The following is an 18391-nucleotide window of genomic DNA, read 5'->3' as shown; positions in this document are numbered from 1 at the left end:
ATTTACACATGTATAAATACAGGCTGTGTATCCATCCCACATCGGTTTTCCCCCTCTTATACGAGTATCTTTAGTTACCTTTTCGGCCTCGAGGTCGCCAGGTATCTGTGTGCCATCCTTCGAGCAGAAACAGTAGGGCAGGGTACAGTCCTCGGTGCTGCAGCGTTGGGCGGTGTCTGCCGGTGCATCCGTGGCAGGGGCAGGAGCTAAACACATAGAGTGGGAGAGAGATAGAGAGAAGGAATCACAAATCAGTTTGAAAATTATTTAAAATCTATTTTGTTATGCAAGATCCAATCCGGATGGTAATCGAAGTGAAGTGCATCGAGAGGCTTGTCCAAAGTTAAAAGTCAACAAGTAACAATACAATGCCAAGCAAATATCAATAAGGAGGCCAGAATCCCGGCCAGCAACCCGAGCACAGACAACCAACGAAATGTGCAAGAAACAAGTTAAAAGAAAGTTAACATCCCAGCCAGTCGCCAGTCTCCACTCGCACAGAGATGCTCCAACTCGTGGCGTGTCTGTGTGTGGGTGGGCCAGAGAAGGAGAGAGAGAGAGAGAGAGAGAGCGAAAGTCAAATAACCTTAAGCTAAATCCTGAGCTCTCTCTCTCCCTCTCTCACTGACGGGGTCGAAAGCTATTTGCATATGTGGGCGGCGTTGGGCGTGTGTTTGAGGGCCATCCGTGTACGAGTATGTGATTGCCAGTCCCAAAACTCAATAGAATTCAATTGGTTTTTTGTTGTTGTGTTTTATCGTTGGCATCTTCATCCTTCAACCTTCAGCCTGCATCCAGGGAGTCCGGCCTTGTTTTGCTTTGTTCCGTGATCGAGTCAACAAATTCGCTTAAAGTTCACAAAACAAAAGGTGAAACGATGCTCGGTCGAAGCCAATGGCAATGGCCATACCATACCATCGATGGGAGTCGATGAAGGCAAATATGAAATGCATTTCTTGTGCCCCATCCCCATCCCCATCATCATCCCCATCCCCCTCCCCTCAGCGCACCAATCACTGACGGCGGCATATTGGCGGTGGTACGTTCATATATCTGGAGTTTCACTAACTGCATTAGCACTCGCCATGGATACGCTATCGATTCACTGCGCTGTAGGCGTTGATTTGATTTGATTTTGATGCAGGGGCCAAGGAAATTTCTAAATCACTGCCACTCACGGCTCGGGACGGGGCACGGCTGCATTCTGCATGGTCTGCCTGGTTAGTCGGTTGCTTCTGGTGGCATAATGTGTGGCAGCCGGCCTCTGTGTGGATTCCCAGGTTCCGTGTGGTGTCACTGATACGTATGTGTGTACGTACGAGAAGTGTCATTGGGCCAGCGGCTAAACTGGGCATTGTGTGTGAGCAGCAGGTGAAGGCAAATTGATCTAATATTCCGTAAATTATTGGGCATTGAATGTTCATCTGCGTCATTCAGCAGAAACCTACTGCAGACCGTCATCTATTGGATTTTCTATGATTTTCCATCCACAATTTAATTGAATGGCTGCTTTCAAGACTTTTAACCAAAGAATGTTCGAAATTTCAGCACATTTCGGAGCATTTGCATGGCCAATAAGGACTGATGTCTATGATAATTTGCTGTGACCCCTAACCCCTTTTACAGGTTCCATTATGCTTCCACTCTCTCGTCACATCATCAATCAATTGAATGCCGAATGCAAAGAACAACTAATGATGGCAGACTTCGATTGACAGACTCCAGTCTTATGAGTTCTTTTGTAGCTGGACGAGTGCCTGACAGAGTCTCAAGCTTGTCTTGGAGAGTGTCAGAGTAATAATGCCACCAGTTCCAACTGCGTCTTTCTTTTGGATCAAGCGGAATTTAATTACACACAGCTACAAAGTTATGCAAATGAAAATCCTAATACCCAGCCAGCACATAAGCAGGAACAAAGGATGGGAAAAAAGAGCGGCACAAAGGTTGTCCTTCGCAACGGAACGGGAAGAGGACAGTATAGGATCTGTGTACTCTCTCTTTCTGCAGTTGGCATTGATTCAGTTTTAGTTTTTGTCTCTGCTCTCTGTGCTGTTCTTTGTGCACACAATTCCCCACCTGCTGTGCCACCTTTGGCATGTATGTAATGCCAGCAAGAAAAATAGTTTACACAAAATAAAATGCAATAAAGCACACAATAAATATGAATGAGCATTGCACTGGGTTGGGGGATAGTTTTTAATATTAACATAAAATATCTGATCCGATTCCTATATTGAAAAAATTGAGAGAAGCCCAAAAAAAGAGCAGGGAAACCGGAAGGAAAAAAAAACGACAAATAAAACCCATCTTGTGGTATATCAATGCCTTTTTGAAAAATATTTGTGGTCACATCATAAATAACGGCAATGAAAATGAAATGCTTGGCAATTAATTGGCCAGGACACAGGACGCACACACACACACACAGGACACCACGGGGACCAGGAGACAGGAGAGAACAGGAATGGACAGGACAGTGTGGACGAGGACAGAACTGCAATCAACATAAATTCTCTAGGGGGCCTGGAAAGCAAGCAGCCCCCCACACAAAAGTAAATGCATAAAATTTTATTATTTCAAAAAGTAACTTCAAGAATCTCCCATGCAATCTCTCTTCTCTCTCTTCTCTTGCCACTCCTTCTTCTACGCTAGGACTGTGTTTGCCTGCAACTTGTGCTGAGTTATTGAATAAAATGTAATAAACACTTTTAGTAACTTTGTCTTATGCATTTTGTCCTGCCAGAGACTATGCTCGTAGACACTGGAAGAGAGAGAGAGGGAGAGAGAGAGAGAGCGTGCAGGACGGACGACAGAGGGCGGGGATAGACAACGACTCGCATCATTGCATACAATGCGTATACGTTATATTTGGCTACTGCTGTCCATAGTTGTTACGAGTGCGAGTACCCAGCGAAAATGAGGAGCATAATGGCTTCTGACTTGACAGGATAAGTGTCCGTGCATGCAGCAATGGTGCATTATCTAGGGAACAGTTTAACAACAGAAAAGTGAGCAACGATCATAATCATAGTTCTCACATTTATGTGCATATTTCGGATATTTCTTTATTCCCTCACGGAGTGCCTGGCAGATCAACGTTTGCCCTTAGATCTGCCGAGGTATATCAATCTTCGATCAATCTGCCGAATGGTTTTCCTTCGAGTTGTTGTTTCTGTTGCCATTCTGCTGCTGCTGCTGCTGCTGCTGCTGCTGCTGTTGTTGTGTAAGCAATATTGAAATGCTGTCATTGAGCGTGCTCACTGAATTATGAAATTGAAAACTATTCAGTGCAAAACATTTTTCTTTGAATTTTATCAGCTCAGCTCCTCTGCATACGTGTGCGTGCGTGTGCGGGCGGGCGAATTGGGTAGATTTGGGTGTCAGTTGCTGCTGCTGCTGATGCTGCCTGTCCAAAATGCCTGTCCACCATTCCAAAAACGACTCTCCTTAGACCACGTGATATGTTGTTAAATTTCAAGAGTAAAAAACTGGCTTAAATATTTTAATTTGTGTCTCTCGCTTTGCCAGCAGAGCAGTTTCAAATCGAAATGAAATGAATTCGCATTTATATGCGCATTGTACGAGTATAGCATATATTGTATGAATGAATGAATATCAACTCGTACTCGTACTCGTACTCGTACTCGTACACACATGCTTACATACATACACACACACGCAGCTGTATCTTCACTTGTACGTACATATAATGAAAATCTCAGCCACTTTTTGCTTATTTATTTCGGGGGACAAGTTGCTGTCACAATTTCAAATTGTGCAGAGACCTCCGTTGCGTATACGCAATTCGTCAGTCGAGATTTGGCCAAAGTCATGAATCTGTTGGTCGATGATGGTGCCGGGTGGGTAGTGCGGGGCAGGGCGGGGCTTGGCTTGGCTTGGCTTGGCTTGGTTCAAAAACGGATGCTGCAGAGGAAGTCTTTCGGCTGGCAAGAGCTTTTAATCCCCCGTCTGGCTTAGGCAGTTGGCAGATGGCTGGCTAAATTAAAGTGCCAGACGATTATGGGGCAATCAGTTAGTTTGCTTCTTTACTCATTTTGGATGAAATTCCTTGAAATTACATACAAACAGACACACGTATGTACACCTAGCCAGAGCTAGCTGAACTACGAGTACACACAGACACATATGCTTATGCGAGGCTTTTGCTGTTGGCAGTTTGAAAGGTTTTGCGAAGTGTCTTTCAAAGTGATTCTTTTAATGCTAAGCTAAGCAACAAAAGAAATTGTTTTTGCATTCACTTTGGTTTTAGGAAGCTGTTTAATTCATGTATAGGCAAATACTTGAGCATGTCATTGGGTTTAGGGAAAAATGCGAGGCACAGTAAGATCCATTTCCAGCGTATTGGCTTGATGATGATACGCATCATATGCCTGCACTTAGCAGTGTCTCATAGCCACATGGACGTGTGACATAACATTCACTCGCACCACCGCAACACAAAGCAAAAACACCCACATCTAAGCACCCTTTCACCCCGTTCATCTCCTGGAAAAATGCTGCGAATGGCAAACGTACAAATTGCCAAATGGCCGAATCGGAGTTGTAGTTGGAGGGGGGGCAAAAATTGTTATATAGGGTTAGCCATTTCCTGTGGCAGCAGACGACAGACGCAAAAAAAAAAAAGAAGAACAAATTGGGAATCAGATATGTATATGTATATGGACATATAGAACTATATACCTATCGCCTTTATGTATCTGGCGTCAGCAGAAAAGCAGCGAAAAAAATAGAAACAACATTTTTATGCACAGAGAGCTTTGACCTAATCTCTGCTGCAATATTTCTCCTCGTCCTGCCTTGCCCCACACACACACACTCTCTCTCTCTCTCTCTCTCTCTCACTGCTACAGATAGTGTGTTTGTGTGCGTCATTTATGTTATTACTTTTCTTCAGCACACACACATATGTACATACACACATATAGTGGTTGAGCGTGGAGAGGGGTAGCTATTTATATGAGGACAACATTCCAGTTGGTATTACGCAAATCCCCAAAACGCTTTAGCTGTCGCAGCTTTCTTCCAAGCGGTTGCCTTCCGACCAACGACCAACGACCAGTACCCAGTGTGCCCGCTGCCCACCCCCCGCATCTGCTATGGGACTGCTCACAGACGTAGACGAGGCAGGACCTAGAACCGGAACCGGAATGGCGACTACTGCAAAAGTGCGTGCTTGCATGTGAGCGATATGTCACTCTGCATATGCCTGTGTCTCCCTCTATCTCTCTCTCTCTCTCACTCTCGCCTCCTTCTATATCCATGTCTGTGTGTGCATTTAATTCTATGCTCGTTTCTGTTGAATTTTTGGCCTTTTCGTGTGGCTACACTTGCCAAAGAGAAATGCAGCATATTCCATAAACGAATTACTTCCTTAAAACTCACTTTCACATCAGACTCGTGGCAGTAACTTGCTTCTGGTAACTACCCGCCCTCACAAACCCTCTCTATAATACTGCTCTTAATAATTTTTCCTAATCGTCTGAGCAATCGTATAGCCATTAAAACTGTTATCCAAATGCGTTACCTAGTTCCTATACAGACAATTTCCCTTTTGCGGTTATTCTCCAGAGTGAAATTTGTCAAGTGTATGGCAAAAAAAAAATGAGAGAGGAAAAAGGAAAAGGAAGCAAACTGGTTTCCAGTTCTGTAGGTGCATGGAGACTGAAGCTAAGAACTGCCGTAAAACTGAAAACTAAATCTTAAATGTAAGCTTTAATGGCCTTCACCCCACACTCACACTCACACTCCCACATATACATATACTTATACAGAGAGGGGAGGATAGAGCAGCGCAAGAGATGGATAGATGGGAGTTGGTTATTCTTAAGCGGTCGCGTTTGTGCCCCATTTGAAGTGCACTCAATGTTGTGGGATGACAGAGAGAGAGGGAAAGGGAGAGGGAGAGGGAGAGAGGACAGAACAGGCAGTGTGGAGAAGCACATGGCATTCATCTTGGAGCTGAAGCTGAAGCTGAAGCTGAAGCTGGAGCCTGAAGGTGGCGCTTCCATCTCCTCCCCGTCTGGGCAGCGTCTCGTTAGGCAAGTCAATAGAGCGGACAATGTTTAGGGGATTCGGTGTGTGTGGCACTGGTCGCCACCGTTTTGCTCATTGCATTGTCATCGAATAGGATTCGATTTTTGGCTCTACACACACACACACACACACACACACACACACACATTCAGGACTCACTGGAATCGTTGGTTGTATGTGGAACTTTGTAACCATAAATGAATTATGCGACATTTACTCAAAATTGCTTCCTAATGCACAACATCCGGCCCAGACAAATGTCTTTCTCTCCCTGTCTCTGTCTCTATGGCTCTCCTTCTGCTTCTACTGTGTGTGTGTGTGTGTGTGTGTGTATATCCTTGTGCCTCTGTGTGTCCTGCGAATTGTAATAGAATGCCCAATTCTATGTTGAGCTTCTAATAAATTTGGGTGCTCCTCTGCGGTGGTCTCCCCCATCCCATCAGCCATTTCACTAAGCCACAGGCGATTGTTTCGGCTCGAAGTTCGCTTTTATATTTCTAGTTTTTCACTGGAAATCGTTTAGCAAACTGCTTGGCATTTGCCACACACACACACACACACACAAAGGGAGAGAAAAACCTGCCTGCACAGCCAGAGATCCAGATCTAGGGAGACAGAGACAGACACAGAGCCTTGGTGGCTCCTCGCTTGGTGCCATCTCTTTCTTGGTGGCAACACTTAGAGTGCACTTAAAGTTTTTACTTTATTTTCTGTGCTCCCTCTCTGATTTATGTTGCACTTTCAATTGTCTCTTTAGCCAGCGACCGAGAGACAGAGAGCAAGAAAGAGAGGCTTGGCTTGGCTTGGCTTGGCTTGGATTGGCCTCTCTTTCATTTGGATTTTTGGAAGGACGACTTACTTGTTGGCAATGGGCCGCACTTGGCCTCATCCTTGAATGTGCAGTACTTCTGTAAATCGTCGAAGTAGAGGCCGGACGGGCAGCGGTTCAAATACGGATATCCATCCACGCACTAAATAGACGAAACGAGACAGAGGGAGATTTATTTCAAATGAAAGACCATCGGTTGGGGCTGCCCACTTACCTGGTAGAACCGACGACAGGTGGCAGGATCCGCATAGTTGCCATTCGCAATGTGTGAGGGGCACTGGAACTCCTCCTTCTCTTTATTTTGGCCTGTGGGGAAAATTGCAAATTTTTTAATTAGAAATTGCAAATTGATGGATTATGCTGGATGATTGACTCAATGGTATTTTTTGTATGCATCTGTGGATTCTAAGAATGTGAAATGTCAATTAAAAAATAAATACACTCTGGAGATGAGTACATGTCAGGGGTCGGCATGTACATCTTGTGGAGCTTACCCAAGGAAGATTAATAGTTTCAATTTGCATGTAATCCCGTAGAGCCATAGAATCCATCAACCTTTTTGCATTAACTTATTTGTGCAGTTAAGTTGCGCATTTAATTTAAATATCCGGCAAATTAATTGCATAATAGACACACCGCATACCATATATAGGCCCATATGCAAATACATGTGGAGATTATTTATAGAGGGGACTGGGCATGCAGATAAATACAAATTATAATCGCGTAATGTATATTTATGATGATTTTGTGCTGCATCTACACGCTGTATCTACACGTGTATGTATGTATGACTGTGGCTGTTTTTTGTTATGGTTTTATGGAAAAGCCAAATATAAGCTTTAAAGGCTTGGCGGCTTGACATTTACACAAAAGCCACAAAATGCAAAGCGGGTCTGAGGGGAGCATAAATAAATAAATGGCAGATAAGTTATAATTAAATGTCGATTTACATTCGATTAACTAACGGCAACAACAACATCAACAACAACAATAAACCAGAGAAGGAAAAACATCCGAGAGTATTAAGTGCAGATTCAAACAAAAAGCTAAAGTAGAAATAAGAACCATTCATGGATGCCCGACGTATTGGATACCCTTCATGTGAATTGCCATCCGACCGTGGAATAATAGACAAATAAACATTTTTGCAATGTGATCTACACAAGTAGGTTTATACACAACTCAGCAGAAACGCACTTATCCATGCACAAAGGGTGGGATGATGTTCACATATATGCATTTTATCTTGACTTCTAGTGTTACTGTCTTTGCTACTGTTTGCGACAGCAGCTGAGCACAATAACAACTACATTATCAGCAAAAAAAGTTGTTCCAGTGGTGTGTCTGTGGGGGTGAGCGAGAGAGAGGGCCGATCGCTGCTGCATGGCCTTATCTCTCGAGCTCAAGCCACACGGGAAATACATTCCAGAACGATACGAAAATAGAGTGTTTGATTTTCTGAACGTTTGACAGCACAGAAACAAGTCTCTTTAAAGTATTTAAAGTATTTAACTCTCTCTGCCTTTGGCTTCACAAATCTGATCATAATCATAATCCCTTTTGCAAGGGTATGGCATAAATGAAACAAAATTAATGGAAATATTTCAAAAATCTAAATCTAAATCCAGCAAAAATCCCCCCGCACAGGGTGATGGAAAAGTTTGAGCGGGGGAGGATTGGGGCAGCACACCGCGCACTGTTCTGTCGCGGTCTTGGACAAGTTTCAGCCATAATGAATACAAATTGACTAACAGCATTAGATTAACACGAGCCTAAAACGCAAACAGCAAAAGTCTACAGCAAAATGTTGGCGCCCATATTCCCGTTTCCCATTTCGCCATGGAATCGATACGAACGGGTTTCCATGGGTGGTAAATGTGGAGTTTAGCCGGAATTTGGGATGAATTTAGCGGAACGAAACATCCGTCCATGGTGGGGCTGGCTGTCGCTGCAATTATTCATAAAGTATTCATTCCACTTTGGGCGCTAAATGTTAATCAAATGAAAACTATTATTGAACACAATTGCAGTGCGTGCACACAGCATGGGCCGTTGTTCCTGCCACAATAATTATAATTATTATAATTATTTGTCAGGTTCTATGATTTTTCACTGTTGCCAGGGCATGCAAATGGCAATTAATTGATAGCCAAATACCCCCCCACCAAAAAAACTACAGCTAAATGCTCTATGAAAATGTTAGGGGATTATAAGAATCAAAGAGTTTTATATGCCCAACAAAAGCTATCGCATAAATGCAGCTTTAAACATACAATTTGCATTGAGCTGCGAATATATTCAATCGCTACGCAAACAATATTCGCACTCAGCTGAATTGAATTCACCTTTAAGCTGGCGTACATATCTTGATGCAATGATGTATGATGTATGTATGTACGTTTACTCGGTGAACTTTTGGTAACCTATCCTCATCGCCATCGCCATTACCAGTGCCACTCCGCTGTGTGACATCGAACATCTACTCACTTAACCAGAGCCAAAGTGCATTTTGGGCAGCGGTGGGATTCATTTAGCAACCATGGAAATACGGCTGTAAAAAACTTCCAATGCACGTATCCCCTGTTTTCATTTTTGGCAATTTTCAGTGCTTTATTTATTTATTTGTTGCACACATATTCTTCGATACGTTTTTCTTTGTTTTCAGGATGGAAATATGGTTTATTATGAACGGAGTTGCATGACTGCAACCTCTGCCTCTCTCGAATTGATACCGATTACTGCTAAGTGGATGGCTTTAAAAGTAAAAGCTTTAATGTTCATGGAACAGACTCATAAACATGGAAAATGGTTAAGGCATGGCGCAAAAAAATTGCGCTAAAATATTTGAGGTGGGAGTATATCCACGGTGTGTGCTCAGCAACCACAGTGCCGCAGAATTGCAACAAAATTCCAGTTAATTTAAATGGAATGTGTGTAAAATAAACAATAACCAGCCAACAAAAACAGCCACTGGCAAATAAAATTAAATCAAATGAAAATGTTGTACCACAAAAGAGAAAAAATCCGCCATAAATAGCAACAGCAAAGAAAGATACAGAAAAGAGAGAGAGTGAGTGTGGAGAGGCAGAGAAGTGGAGAAGTGGAGAGTGATGCAAAAACATTTTCATATAATTATTATTGCTAATTAATATTTATTAACCAGACCAACCACCATCACCCATCTGGCCATGTCCGTGTCCCGTGTCCCGTGTCCATGTCAATCTGCTAGCCCTGGGCCACTCCAAAGCAGGGGCGATATTACCGGGAACTGTTACAAGAAGTCACAGTTAATGAGGCGACTTCCTCTAAGCGGCTTACACCAGCCCCCCATTGTCGAGAGAGGAAGATAGAGAGAGAGAGCTGTGTATTTGCAGTGTTTCAAGTCTCGTGGGAGTGCCACTCTAAAGTTCAGCAAAATAAAAGCGGAGGAAAAGAACGGATTGAAGGGCAACCCGGCCATCGATGGAGACTCTGCTGAGACACGACTTTGTTTAAAAGGATTTATATATGTGCTCGTATAATATATGTTTGTAAGTACGTGAGGGCTGCCAGTATAATCTTCAAAGGCATGGAAATTGTTTGTTAAGAAAATCATATTACAATTAGTCAAACTATCTACTAATCATTCAGTATTCAAGGTGGGGGAAACTAATAGTATTAATACTCCCTTGGGGTTTCTATGCATCCTACTGTGTTATTTCTGTGCAGATGCAATACAACAAACAATTAACGATGAAATATTTATCGGCATATATTTATTGTCAACGCATAAATAAATATTTTTATATTTTCTGGCTTCTGGCCAACATCTATCTACAGTTGTTCTACAACTCCCACTGTTAGTATCAAGAGTTGCAACTTTACTACTGTTATTGTTACTGTTAGCCTCCTGTTATCGTCGTACCTGCTGCTGCTGCGGGGACGATGACTGCACGGCAATGAAAAGACGAAAAAATAATGATAATAATTAATTTATTGTACATTTATTTAAAAAGTCATAAGGCCAATTACATGGCAACTGCTTCTCTCTTTGGCTTTTGCATCTTTTTTTTTTTTCAATATTTATTGTATACTTTTTGTGTTTATTTGTTCGATTCCCTTAATTAAGAAATTGCGGAAGTGCGGAAAATAATAATTAAAAATAAGCCCAAAAACGGTGGGCCGTTCGTTCGTTCAAAGGGATCGGAAAAGGGACCGAACCGCTCTGAAGAAGAAATTAAAGTGTCCGCCAGCCGAAGCGTACTGCAAAATGGGGCAGAACCTGGCGAAAGGCTGGAAAAATCTTTATTTTATGCACATCGTGCAATAATTTTCCTTTTTCTTGTTTCAGTTTTCCCCCTCTCACCACTCTCCCCCTACCGTTTTCATTCTCCTTTTTTTTTTAATTGTTGGTTTTTTCCCTCGGCAATGCATTGTTGTTGCAGTGGCGATTTTTCTTTTCGCATGGCTATAATTTATTTAACATTTTTGCGGCAGTTTAAAGCGAGACTCGCGGCAGCGACACGAAGAAACAGAGACGGACAGACAGCGACACAGAGAGAAAGGGACAGCGAGTAAATCGACTGCCATTCGGCAGTTTGCAAATTTAATTCAATTCTTGTGAATGATTTTTGATAAATCAACAATCAGCCGAGCTACAGAAGAAGAACGGAATTAATTTGAGGATTATAATAATAAAAAAGCTCCTTCAGGCAGCATGATAGAGCGACACCGGTGCGGGTCATTCACCCCTTAATTATCAATTCTTTCTTGTTTAGGTTTAACCTATGAAGAATGCGTGCTTTAAAGCGATGATTGATGCCAGAAATGTTGTTTTTATAGACAGCATTTCGCAAAAAGATAAATTGAGGGAGCGTGCTCCACAATCGATCCATGGCAGAAATGAAAACAAACACGTGGAAGGAGTACACAGAGCCTCTTACGGTTTTCTGTGCCTCATTAAAATACATTGTATACATTTCGGTGTCGAATGGGGCCGCAAAATGCCTTTCTCTCTGGGTGTGGTCTGCTCGGCAGCTTCTTTGTTTTAATGATTTTTATGCATTTGTATCGTCTGTATCGTTTTCCTCATTAATGCGACTGCAGCGAAAGTGCGTGTCCAAAAGGGGCAAAAAAAGCGTAAAGAAAAACAAAACGGTGTAAATACAAGTGTTGTAAAGCAATTAAATGAAAAGGAATGCAATCAACTGCACCAACCTGATACTCATGAGTGCATATGAATGCAAAAGGGGACATCGTAGCTATAATTTTTTGTTATTCCCATGGCACTTAGACGTTTTTAAGTATCTTTTTGAATGGAAACCTTTCTCCTATGTCCAGATTATCCGTGGACTAACCATTTTGCAGGAATACTATTGATAGTCTATTGGATTTTCCCTGCCTCGAATATGAATGAGTGCTTGGTGGGGTTTTCAGCTTAAATTGCATTTCCCCCGCTGCAGCTTTTCCTTGCCTTCCGTTTCGTTCTCTCAATTTTCTTTCCTGCCCCTGCCTGCATTCCCTTTTATTCTTTTTACCTGCATTTCCTTTCCTTTCGTTTCGTTTCGTTTCGGTTCTTTTCATTTTTCTTTCACTTAAAACATTTCCCATTCAGCGGTTGTCTCTGTCTGGCCATGGTCTATCCAATTTTTCGCTCTGTCCCTGTCTCATTTTCTTTCTCTTTCGCCTGCTGGGGTTCGCTGTCTCTTTCTGCTTTTGTTGCAAGTTGCAAGTTGCAAGTTGCAAGTGTATTTGTTTTTGGTTAAACGGTTTTCGGCTGTTCTTTTTTTCTGTTGTTTCCGTGTTTATCCGCTGTGGCATTTTCGAGTAATTTTTCACGCATTTCTGTGGCTGCTTTGCGCCTCATTTTTCACGCCTGTCCATGTGTGTCTCTGTCCCTGTCTCTCCTTCACTCACTCCCTGCCCGTCTGTCTCTCTCTCTCTCTCTCTCGCGTACTCTCCCGCTCTGTGTGAGAGTGTGTGTTAAGCTGCTTAAATGTTTTTGTTGCTTCCTTTAGCAACATTGCTATTTTTTAATACCCATTACCAGCGGGGTAGAGCAGGGCATATTGACATGCCCCAAGCACATGCCACAGGCAGGCAAAAACCAATACAGAAAATGAAACAAAACCAGATGGAAAGAAATCATAGATTACCCTTTCAATGACTCACATTGAAACCGAAGCCACACGTATTTCAAGTGTCGTATGACGCGCATTGCCTCTGGCTGCTCGACGCTCTTGAATAAAAATAAACATCGACAGACCAATAAATATGTGTGCATGGCTCCGCTCAAATGTGAAGGGCCGTCTGGCTGATCGAGCCCCCCTCTATGCAATATCAGCAGAATTTACACTCACATTTCACTCGCCCAACCAATTGAGAATCTTAAGAGTGAGGCTCCAATTACCTCTCAATCTCCCAGTGCGAGTCAAGTGCAGTGAGAAATCTTTTCTCTTCTCTTCTCTTCGCTCAGCAGGAACCAGCAGAAGCCGCGAACTGGAGGGACTCTGAGCGTGTGAGTTTCTCTTTCCATAAATCGGAGCACACTGGCCTCTCTCTTCATGCTGATATGTACAGATGCAAGAGTGAGCATTATTATGAAATAATTTGGTCGCCTTCTGTGGCTTGGAGATATGAACGCTCGAGTCAGTTGCTGCGCTGCGCCAGTCTCCCGCGGTCGCTTATCGTACTTCATGAATGAATACGCGTCGCTCAGTGCCTCAAGATTATCGCGAATAAAATATTATTAGCCTGAAGTGAAATTCCAGAGATAAAACTAGTTTGAGAGGTAATCATTAATCATCAGAGCGATTGCCCCGAGACTCGGTTCGGGAGGGGGTATTCCCACAGTCGTTTCCGTTTTTCGCTTTCTGTGCCTCTCTGTGAGTGTTTCTGTTGCTGCTTTTCTGCATTTACAACACTTAAATTGTAAATAATGCCGATTTGGTTAGCCCCAAAGAGAGACAGCGGGGGTGGTGCTGGCGGCACAGAGAGTAACAGAGAGTGGGGCGTGGAGAGGCAAAACCTCGGCATTCACTTTTCGAGTGTGTAATGGCCAAAGCCACTTGCCTTTGTCAACAAATTTGCGTTTAAATGGCTCATGTGCCTGCCTGCCAGACAAACAGACAGCCAGACAGGCAGACCCCATTGTGCCGCGCCCCACCTATATCACAAGTGGTGTGTACATACGTATCCATCCTTCTGTTCTTTGCAATTCGGTTTTAATGTATTTTTAAATTATGTTGATTTCTTTCGCTTTGGCCTTGCGCAACGAAGAAGTAAGGAAGGATAATCGTTTCTCTTCTCTGAGCAGAAAACGGCAGGAAACAGCGAGCTGGAGAGGCTCTGAGTGTGTGTTGCGACGAATTCCTCTCCCTTCTCTTAATTGGCTTTTCCTTTTGGGGATAATGAGATTTGGCCTGGGGCTGTATCGCCGCAGGCTATGCGAAGCATTAATCAACACTGGCTTAAGTCAAACGCATGACTGATGGCAGCCACGAATTTATCTCGAAAGTGCTCATCATTTTTTTTCGGATCTCTCAATTGAATGTCGACTTTCAGAGACTTTCATTTCAAAGAAAATTAGAAAAAGGCGCTTTACGTGGTTACACATAGGAAAACGTATCCCTTAGCTCCCTGGCTGAGTCAGGAGTAGGTTTACAAGGTAAATCCAAGTCGTTCTGGGTGTGGGCAAGTAGGCAGTTCCAGGGGCCCGACCTACGATAAGAGTATTTCCAATAACCAAACAATTTGCCAAACCTTTTCAGCTGTACTTAAAATCTTCGTGGACCAACGCCATGACGCAAAAGTTTGTGATGTCATTTTTGAATGAGTTCTGCGTGAAGACCAACTGGCCAATGCCAGAGTACGAAGTGTTATCAAAGACTGATGGATTTCTGTGTCATTTAAAGCTGAAGGATGTGCAGGCCGTTGGCGAGGGTAATCTAACACCCAAACACACACGAATACAGCTGTTTGCAATATTTTCACTTGTTTGTCTTGCAGGTGCATCGAAGAAGAATGCCAAACAAGCGGCAGCGCTGCACATGTGGAAGCAGATTCTACAAATTCCGGTTATCAGAGAAGTGCTGGAGCAAGCCGACTCTTCGGCGTTGATGTCCACCAGCAGAGGCACATTGTTCGGGGAGATCAGTTCGCTGAGCATCAAGCAGCGCAGAAAGCTGCACGAGCTGATCCTCGATGTATCGAACCATATCAGAGCCGAACCCGATTTCTCCATGCCAAAATCAATTCCAAAAGCCATTCCAAAAGACATCCAAACAAATATCCCAAAACCCATTCCTGCACCCATTCTTGAATCCATCCAAAGACCCAACCCTGGTCGAGTCCAGGCGCAGTTACCAGAGGTAAAGTTGAATTTAATTGAACTACCTTATCCAGATGACGAGCCTGTGAAGAAGCCACTGAAGACTCCTCCCTTGGAGTCTAAAATGAAGAAAATCAACGAAATTCCTCTCAGGCCTGAGCCTTGTTATAGGTACATCAAGCTTGGCAACAATTCAAATATTATGAAAATCAGGACGAGCGATCACAACTATTTCAAGAAGTTTCCCACAGAGCTCAAAGAGGCGGCTTTTAAGGTCATCAACTCGAAAGACTTTCCGAGCGAGAAGGAGCAAGCTGAGGCCCTGCTGGCCGCCTTGGAGCTGTCCTACACCATGGAACTAGTGCCGAGCAAAAATCCCAGCGATCCGGTTGTTAGTGTGGAGCTTCACTGTGATTATCTAGGGTTGTTTCTCGATTTCAAGAGAAACATATATAGCCACATCATCGACTACCTCAAGGATATGCTTGTTTAAGCGGAGCATTCCCGTCAAAGAATGTTTTAACTATTACAAATTGTTAGACACACAATTATTCAGATAAAGGATTTCCAAGACAGGGAGACAAATTTTAAATAAATATTATTGTTAATTACTGCCAAGAGTATTAAGAGTTTAGAGCTACCTGATGGCCCCGTCTCTGATGGCAGGGTATCAAAAAGCAATTATGCAATGCTCTCGATGCTGGGTTTTCGGTTTTCGGTTGAGAAGATGCAATGCCATGCGATGCGATTCGATGGCAAAATAATATTAAAACGAAAACCAAAAGGCAAAATCAATGTCACAATCAAAAGTTGCATAAATAAATCTCTCTGCCTGCCGACCGCCATCCCGCCGCCACTCTCTCTCTGTCTCTTCTGTTACACATAGATTGGCATTCCCGGCTGGCCTGTCCGCGCTGTCCGCTGTCTGTTACGGTGTCAGCAGCCATTTACAATTTACATTTTACATTTTTATTTTTTTTTCAGCGCTTTACGCCGAACGTTTACATAATTCAGGCAATAAGCGCCCGCTGGAAACAAGTTTTGTAAGCCAAACCAGGGCCAGGCGGCCCCGTTGAGGCGGCACAAAAGAAAGTGAAATCGAAAGAAGAAAATTTAACACACATATACAAAAATGTGCACAGAAATATATGTACATATATATCGGATATATGGGCATTACGGCTATGGATTGATTACGGCGGGTAGGCAAAAGAGTTCGAGGGGGGTTCGATCTATTGATGGAAATAAAAGAGTAGACGAATAAGCAAATAAACGAAAGCAAAAGTTGACCATGAAAATGTCTATGTGCCGACCACCGACCACCGACCACCGACCACCGAACGCCGATAGATTTGCATATTCATGAAGTTCATGAGACTAGCAGATATTTCCGATATCCGTGTGTATCCGTGAGGTATGTAAATGTGTGCCGCTGCCGCTGTTGCTGTTGCCGCTGGCTGATGCTGCCGCTGGCTGAATCGTTAATTAGTATGAACAACTAGCTGCAAAAGCTGCCGCTAATCAAGTTGGAGGTCAGTCCGGCAGTTGCCAGACGCCGCTTCGATTACGTAAAAGGAAGAGTGATACGGCATGGCGCTGGAGATGAGAGTCCACTCTCGGTCCCCCTCCATCCAGCCAGTTACGAGTTGGCCAGGACAGTGCTGACCTTGCAGACAGCATGAGGGTGAATGAGGGGTAAACCAGTTAAGCAGTCGTGAAATGCCACCATCTCCCATGTTACCTCATTCGATGTCGTACAGGAAGCAAGGCCCCCAGGCACTCCATTCCACTCTACACATTTATTTTGGCTTCTTTCTTTTACACTCGAAACACGAACGAAACACACACAGTAAAAAAAATTGAACACAAAACAAAAAAATAATAATGATATAGGGGTAGATACAGATAAAGATATGGATAGATGGATAGATGGATGTAACGAATGCGGAAACGTTAACCAGATGTGGTGGAGGGGATGTGGGTACGGCAGGAACTCCAGGACACTTACCATTCACACTAGCCACAATTAGCAGCGTTGCAGCGACTAGACAATGCTGCAGTTGCATCTTGAAGCTTCGACGCACCACTCTCTGCCTGATTCGAAACGTTTCGATGCTTTCTTGGGTGATTTTTGCAACGTGGTATCGATTCAACAGCGATCTCGATACGAGCGAAACGGAGAGAGAGAGAGAGCGACAGAAATAGAGAGAGAGACAGAGACGTCCGCCGCGAGCAAATGCAAACCGCCAACTGATCGAAGACTTGGGCCAACAAATTGCAAGAAGCCAACACTCGAGTGCTGGCCAGCCACTTGGCCAACTTAGAGCCCAGAGCACTCAGAGTGGATGAGTGGCTTTGAGAGAAGGAAGTGGCAGAGATGCTCGCTGGGCATACAGCGGTAAAGAGCTAAAAAAAACCTGACCATAGCTAAAAGGCATACAAATAAATGGGTGAAGCTACAAATTGAGTAACAAAATAATTTTTATAGATATTATTAAATGATTTGGTACTTTTGTGGGTTTCGGTTAAGTCCAGAACGAAAAGCTCAAGTTGCTGTTGAAATTCCAACCAAAACCTTCAGCGCTGGTCGACGTTAAGCTTGTAGGGTGCGAGAGCATTCGATGGATAGTTCGAGTTCGAGTTGGGAGCTCAGCAAACAAAACTCAATTCACTTTCAGCGGAACTGGTATTGCTGTGGGGTCGGTCTGTGTCTCAACTCGTATCTGGGCAATACATTGATTCGATCGCGTCTCAGTCTTGAGAGCCAGCCGGTTTGAGCCAGAGTCGTTGCTGGCTGGGCGCATGCGTGCGCATTTCAATGAGCGGCTCCCACCATGTGGGCTCCAACCATCCCATTATGCTGGTCTGCCCAAAACCCATCCATATGCATGACTACCATCCATCGCACCATCTGCCTTGGATATCAGATTGGAACAACTGCCGATTGGAACAAGTTCTTGCTTGATTTTAGATGCCAAATGCGGACGTACTCGTATCGTTTGCGAGCTGCCGGCCTACAGTGTTTGCATATCAATCAAGTGTTAATTGAATAATACAGTTATCAACTGCAGACACAAGAGACTTATTGCATCATCAACAAGTGTTCGCTGTACGCTGGAGAACCGTTGAGAACTTTATTGGCTTCGTGTCGTGACTGAGTGAACCCACAAATGAGGGGCATGCGGGCTGAGTCTCTC

The 18391-nt window shown here is 43.6% G+C and overlaps 2 protein-coding genes across 4 annotated transcripts in view; one reads left to right on the top strand and one right to left on the bottom strand.

The window, feature by feature from the left end:
- The window catches only part of LOC117581071, a 43288-nt gene extending 25840 nt beyond the window's left edge, over positions 1-17448 (bottom strand). The window contains exons 1-5 of one of the 2 annotated variants that reach the window (XM_034267947.1): positions 17203-17448; positions 10791-10814; positions 7098-7189; positions 6914-7025; positions 79-206 (exon numbers count right to left, since the gene is read on the bottom strand). In XM_034267947.1, the coding sequence (XP_034123838.1) occupies positions 79-206; positions 6914-7025; positions 7098-7189; positions 10791-10814; positions 17203-17260 (414 nt within the window). In that variant the 5' untranslated portion in view covers positions 17261-17448. The remainder of the gene's footprint in view (positions 1-78; positions 207-6913; positions 7026-7097; positions 7190-10790; positions 10815-17202) is intronic. The other variant, XM_034267948.1, reaches the window with a different exon arrangement.
- On the top strand, positions 13529-15812 carry LOC117581072. 2 transcript variants are annotated; one of them, XM_034267949.1, is made up of 3 exons: positions 13529-13655; positions 14635-14806; positions 14873-15812. In XM_034267949.1, exons 2-3 carry the CDS (start codon positions 14665-14667, stop codon positions 15685-15687), a joined length of 957 nt encoding a protein of 318 aa, XP_034123840.1. In that variant the 5' UTR covers positions 13529-13655; positions 14635-14664; the 3' UTR covers positions 15688-15812. The 2 variants fall into 2 exon arrangements, with proteins under 2 accessions (XP_034123840.1, XP_034123841.1); XM_034267950.1 differs by lacking the exon at positions 13529-13655 and adding an exon at positions 14446-14531.
- Positions 17449-18391: the final 943 nt, after the last annotated feature.

The sequence above is a fragment of the Drosophila guanche genome, unplaced genomic scaffold (assembly GCF_900245975.1).
Source record: "Drosophila guanche unplaced genomic scaffold, DGUA_6, whole genome shotgun sequence".
NCBI classification, from domain to species: Eukaryota; Metazoa; Arthropoda; class Insecta; order Diptera; family Drosophilidae; genus Drosophila; species Drosophila guanche.
This window is presented reverse-complemented; position numbering and strand designations above follow the sequence as displayed.